At 35.4% G+C, this 6,828-nt stretch overlaps 1 protein-coding gene across 1 annotated transcript; it reads right to left on the minus strand.

The window, feature by feature from the left end:
- Positions 1 to 97: 97 nt before the first annotated feature.
- HELRODRAFT_189670 (hypothetical protein) lies at positions 98 to 5,085 on the minus strand (the record flags this gene model as incomplete). The annotated part of the gene is made up of 9 exons (XM_009031075.1): positions 98 to 1,895; positions 2,038 to 2,171; positions 2,389 to 2,547; positions 2,667 to 2,741; positions 2,938 to 3,057; positions 3,201 to 3,409; positions 3,837 to 4,012; positions 4,112 to 4,767; positions 4,827 to 5,085. The coding sequence occupies 9 exons, from the start codon at positions 5,083 to 5,085 to the stop codon at positions 234 to 236; spliced, it is 3,450 nt and encodes a 1,149-aa protein (XP_009029323.1). The 3' UTR covers positions 98 to 233.
- Between the last annotated feature and the right edge of the window lie 1,743 nt (positions 5,086 to 6,828).

Here is a 6,828-nt window from a genome sequence, read left to right on the forward strand (position 1 = left end):
CAGCCGTGGATGGATATATACCTATGGTCTCAGCAAACCACATATATCAATATTAACTCTAAAAAATACAAACGACACGTTTTCAGTGAGACAGCTGTTACGAAAATGAGAAGTAGGGTTTTATTAAACAATGTAAAACGTAAACGCAATAAAAAAAAAAGTTAAATTTGACATTTAATTAAATATTATCATCTCGTATCGTTAATGTCACATTAACTTAAAACATGAACAATTCAGTCAATAGCCTCTTCGACATATGGATCAACATCAATCAGCACGTCATCATCAACATCACAATCCATGTCATAATCACCATTAGTTTCTGAGAGGGACAGGCGGGTTTCCTTTTGTATCGTATTTTCACCAACGTCACTTAACATGATTTCGCTTTCATCATCACTACATTTTTTGCAATCGTCATCACCCTTGCAACCTCCTTTCTGCAATTCAGTCGCACAGTTCAAATCATCGGCGCCGGCATCGTCGTTGCAGTTCGCATCACAATCCTCCACCTCATTTAAGCCATGTACATCACCGACTGTACTGCTGTTATTCATGGCAATATGATCACCACTGTGGTCGCTTAATAAAATATCATCGTCGTCCTCAACACTTTTAAGATTTTTATCACGGCTCCCAACCTCACCAAAGAAGGAATCACAATCATTGTCGCCGGTATCATCAGGCTCCATTTTTCCAACATTCACCGATTGAGCATTCGCGACAGCATCAAGGTTGACTTCATTTTCAGCAACGCATTCATCTTCATTCTTCTCATAGCAATCGTCATCATTCTTTTCAACACAATCATTTTCGTTCTCGATGCAACCAACATTATTCTTTATATCACAATCATATTCATCCTCAACACAATTATTTTCATTCCTTTCATCATAATCATTTTTGTTCTCAACACAAGCGTTTGCAGCACAATTATTTTCACTCTCGACACAACCATCATTCTTTTTATCATGATAACTTTCCTTCTCAATGCAATCATTTTCAACGCAATTATTTCCATTTTCAATGCAATCATCTTCATTCTCTTTATCACAATCATTTTCAATCTCAACACAATCATTTTCATTCTCATCGCAATCATTTTCATTCTTTTTATCACAACCATTTTCATTCTCAATGCAATCATTTTCATTCTCAATGCAATCATTTTCAATCTCAACACAATCATTTTCATTCTCAACACAATCATCTTCATTCTTTTTATCACAACCATCTTCATTCTCATCGCAATCATTTCCAATCCCAGCGCCATCATTTTCATTCATTTCATCACAATCACTGTTATCTTCAACGCAAACATTTTCCTCCTTTTGAAAAGACTCACCTATACCTCCTTCCCTTTCATCACCAACATCATCATTTCTGTTCACCCCAACACAGTCAACAGCTTGACTCATCTCGATGCAATCAATTTCATCATCGGCATTCATCTCTACAGGATTATATCCATTCTCGACGTGATCCACTTCCTTCTTCACAAATTCGGCATCTTCATCCTGAAAACAAGTCTCCGAATTTTCAGTATGGCTATCAGGATTAGCAGTTACATTATCATCGCGATCATAGTCAACGGAGTTGATCAAAGATGCAGTCTCTCCGGGTACAACATCATAAGCAACTTTATCACTGACGTCGGCAGGATCACTACACACTGTTACATGTTCATTACATTCTAGAGATGCATTAACTTTTGAAATGCCAGAGTCAGTGCCACTCTCTTCCATCTCTACTTTCACTTCGAAATCCCTTTCCTCATCCTCCGTAGCCCCTTCTCTGACGTCATCAATGATCTCACCAATGACGTTACCACTGGTATAGACTGCATGTTCGTCTATGACGTTGTTATTATCATCCGTACACTCGTCTCCAGGTTCCTGTAGAAGACATTTATAAATAAATACTTAAATAAATAAATCGTATCCGTTTGAATTTTAATTTAAAATGATACATTAAAAAACAATTTTGCAATCATTTAAATATTTAAAAGAAATCTTAATAAAATCAAAAAAATAAAACCGTTTTAATGGACACATCATCAGCTTCGTGGGTGGTTGTATGTTGTTGTTGAATGGCACGACGGGGAACACTGTTACGTCTCTTTTTCCTCATTGCTTTCCTCTCCCTTGCAATTTTTAGGCTATCCCGCTTATCTGAATGTGGGTCAAGATGGTATATACAATAATGACGATTATATTGAGGATAACAATTGTTATGATGATTGTTATAAAGCATGTAGTGATGATGATAACGCCATCAAGACTGACGATGATTAGTGAAGTTGTTGAGGAGAAAGTAACGGTGACGCAATATGTGATAATGATGATTAAAATGATGATAGTGACTATCTTGTAAACGACATAGACCGACCAATCTTTCTGATCGTTGAAAAAGTTCTGTTCAACAGTTCGTCCAGGCACTCTCCTACGACTGTTTCAACAGGGAACACGCAGTCCAGAACATCCTCAATTATTGACCGACACATCTCTACTGGGGTTGGTTCACGCCCTTTGTCAATCATGCACCTACCTGAGTTAAATAACCATCAAAATACTACACCAATTTCAAAATAAACTAATGATTAATTAATTCAAAACTGCTACGATTTAATAAATAAGCATTTAAAATGACTAAAATGAAAGGACAACTTTTTCTATTGGTTGATGGAGAACTGCCTGTTTGCATTCCATAGCTGACACAGCTCTCTTCATCTTCCTGCTTAACTGAACAACAAATATCACTCATTGTAATAGTTAATGCAAACAGCGTTAATGATGCACCGGTAAGTTATCTCGGTGTATATATTATAATTATCAATGTTGCTACCAACGGCACTTTAACAATTTTTACAAATATTTTAAAAAAAATAACATCAACATCATTGAAACTGCAGCACAGACAAACTTGTATACAGCAAACCTTCGTGTCTGTTCATATACAGGAAGTCGTCTGCGTAGTTGTACTCGATGTATGGGTCCTGCGATTTCGCTGGCTGGGATGTGTAGCAGGTGAGCTTCATACACGCCACCATGTGGCAGGCTTAATAAGTATCAAAATTGTCATTACCTTTATTACTAATAATATTGCTAACGTCTCATTCAAGCCGATAAAATAGCCAATCGAATTAAACTTAATTCAATAAAAATTGATAGAAACTTTAGTTCTGCTATCACAAAACCTACCCATGACATTCCCTTGGTTACTGGCATAACCACACTGACAATATAACTCTGTCCTGTTGACAAACTTAGCTGCTGGATGGTGGCTGGATGACTTTTTAAGGAATAGGAGTGTGTTAACAGACTTGTACGCATGCATGGCCTTGATGTGTTTTCGGTAGGCTGGCAAACAACACGTTGCATACGAACACACCGAGCAATACTGCTTGCTCCTGATTTCAACAAACAATCAACCAAATAGAGAATGAGTGAAATGAATGAACCAGGAAAACGGATTTTTGAATATGTAGGTCAACAGATGGACGGACAAACGAATGAAATATATATATATATATATTAGGGATATGACAATTTTTAAAGACCCTATCCCCATGTTATTTTTTGTGGAGTTTTAATGCAAAGATCAAGAAAAATCCAATGGCAAGTGTCAACTTTAAAAAAATGTCACCCCCTTAATCAAATTTTTATATATATACAATTATACATTGTACAAAATGGTTTTTTTAATCAAAAATACAAACATACAGGTTTTAGTGTTCGTTTGTCAAAAGAAATTTAATGTTAATTTTTTCAATGCTTTTGCACAATGGAAGTAAATTCTGCAGAACTTTAATTGCACGTTCAGCACAAATGTTTGACCTTTGAGTTGGGATTGGAGTCGGCTCAACCGACCAAAAAGTCCTTAAAGTCTTTATTGCCTTTGAGTGATTTTTGCAAACGGCTGCCAAGTTATCCTCATTATAAACCTGACCAGAAAACCAGATGTCACTCCACGTGCCACTAATAAAGTCACATGATGACTGATCTTCAGCTGACTGTCGAAATTCTGGAAGTAAAATATAAGCTAGCAAAGCATAGATTGCTCAGCTATTCCATCTTGCATTGCTTATATTTGGCAAAGTTCTGAATTTTACTTTAGGGAAGCATCCTGTTTTCTTAAACTGTCTGTAACAAGTGATCAAGTGATGAAGGAAAGCCATATCATCTCTCCAAACAACTTCTTCTTCTTCCTTCAGAGCATCTCCAGAATTGTCAAAAGATGCTTTCAGTTGCTGGTACTCTTCTGTTATTCTGCTAATGAACCAATAATTGAGATTAGGCGAGGTTGTTGCTGCTTCAAAATAATCATTCATCACATGTTTTAGTAATGTATCAAGAACATGATGCTGGCATCCAATATAAAGAGGTTTGTCTAATCCAAGCATAACAAAATGCTTTTGTAGTCGTGTGACTGCCCCAACAGATTTTCCTGTATTTGCAGAGGTTGTATCAGAAATTATTAACTTAATTGCAGGCCATAGCTTATATTCATCAAGCACAGTTTTTATTCCTTTAAATATTGTTTCACCTTTTCCATTTATCAGTGCAAGAACTGCTAGTTTAACTTCTCTATTTTCATTTTTTAGAACTACAACCTGGTACTCTGTATTCTTTATGTGCTTCCCATCAAAGTGCAAGCTCCACTTTTCGTTTCTTAGAGTTTCAATAAAATGTTCTTTTAATTTTTCTCCTGCTTTCATTGTAGCTTTGTAAACACCACTTTGACTTAGAGTTGGAATAGAAATTCCATCTTTTGCAGTTTTGCTGTTGTCACCAAATTTATTGCATAATCAGTTTTTTGTCTTTTACATGTTGTCGAAGTCTCTGAATCTTGAGAACCACTGTCAGAATCTTGTTTTTCTTCTTCAGTGTTAAAATGTTCTTCATCTTTACTGCTTAAATCATCCTTAGTATCTTGACTGACTCTTTGCTGTTCTTCATTTTCACTGCTTAAATCATCCTTAGTATCTTGACTGGCTTTTTGCTTAATCAACTTTAGTTTTCTAGGATGAACTCCTTGTGTATCTTCAATTGTGGTGCAGTAGCCAGCTCTACCATTTGTAGACATCTGAAGATTATAGAGGGCTTTATCTTCCTACACAACTATTCTCCATTTTCATCAGTTAAGTTGAACAAGTTGGTGAAGTCTTGCGTTCCTGGTTTTCTGCTGTTTTTTTCATACTTGTTTAGTACATGCTGAATTTTTCTTTCCACTGTAGATTTGCCTTTTTGAATTGGAAGATTCAGTTTTTTCCATAAGATTTTTACTTCTTTGACCACTATCACAACTCTCTTTTGTCTACTTAAGTTTTCAGCTTAGGGGGGTGAACTTTTTTAAGATTCAACACTTTCAAATGGTATTTTCAGTTTTAAAATGTAATTTCTCCACTCATAGTGGCATGGGAAACCAAAAATTGCCAAAAAAAATTTTTAGTCATATCTCTAATATATATATATAAAATAAATGACAGTGGTATTGTGAGAGTGATTTAACGATTTAAAAATTATATCAAAGAATATTTGAGCAAATGAATGAATTAATTAATAAAACAATGAGATATTAGATATATTAGATACATGGATGACTGATGATTATACAAATAAATAAACGAATGAATGAATGATTAGATAAACAGATAATAAAAATTAATAGGTGAGCAAAGAATTGGATGAATGAAGAATCAAATAAATAAATAGATAAATAGATAGATAAATAGATAGACAGACAGATAGATAGATAGATAGATAGATAGAGGGAAAAAACAAAAAGATACCCACCGATAATGTCCTGCATCGCTATTTATATCCGTCCCACATTCCACACATGTGCATTTTTTAGATCTAATCAGTCAAATAAAACAGCTTGTTATTAGAACAAACATTACAAAATAAAAAATCCATTAATTAATTCATATCCATAATTAATGTTTGTGGATCTCTCTCTGGGCGGTGCGATGGCATAACGGTAAAGTGCCTGGAACTGTAGTTGCAGGGACTGGATTCAATTGCAAATAGAACCATACCCATCACATGCAATGTGTGTGATGCACTTTTTCACGTGTATTTACATGCACTGCGTGTTTGTTTTTAATGCTTCTGAAATATACTGAAGAGAGAATTGTAATGACAATAAAAAAATCTAAGTAACCTTAACTCCTTATGCAACACGTGATAAAGCTTTTGTTGTCTGCCTGGCCTAACATACAATCTTAGTGAGCTGGACGTCTGTTTGTTCAAAAAATCGTTTTTCTGCATTTGACTCCATAGGAGGCCAGCTTGAATTGATGGTAGTTTGCAGTAATTATCCTTCAAAAACCATTCCCATACCACCATTATGCATATTCATCTAACTAGTCAAATGACAGCTCGTCAATCAACCAGTCTATCAATCTCAATCAATCAATCAATCAGTTAATCAACCAACCGTGAATAAGTTGAGTAGTAAAAACATGATCTCTTGATACATGCTCATCAAGCTCTTCATTGGTTATGAACGACAGTGAACATGAAAAACATTTTTTGGACATCTGCGAACTCATATGCAACTGCAGGGTAGTCATCGTCATTCAGTTTATCATCAGTGCTATCATTGGTATCAGCAGGACTAACCAACAAATGATTATAATAATCCAGCATTCTCACAATCCTCTTCCTATCATTGACCTTGACATTTGTTCTGACCCCTCCCACAATGACCTTCAGACAGACAAAACACATCATGTCAGGAGAACCTCGATGATGCTGTGGGATTACAAGGTGAATACCAGTTTTTAAAATTAAATCAAGAAAAACTTGAAAAGGACTGAATAAT

This window comes from Helobdella robusta (assembly GCF_000326865.2).
Source record: "Helobdella robusta unplaced genomic scaffold HELROscaffold_7, whole genome shotgun sequence".
Lineage (NCBI taxonomy): Eukaryota > Metazoa > Annelida > Clitellata > Rhynchobdellida > Glossiphoniidae > Helobdella > Helobdella robusta.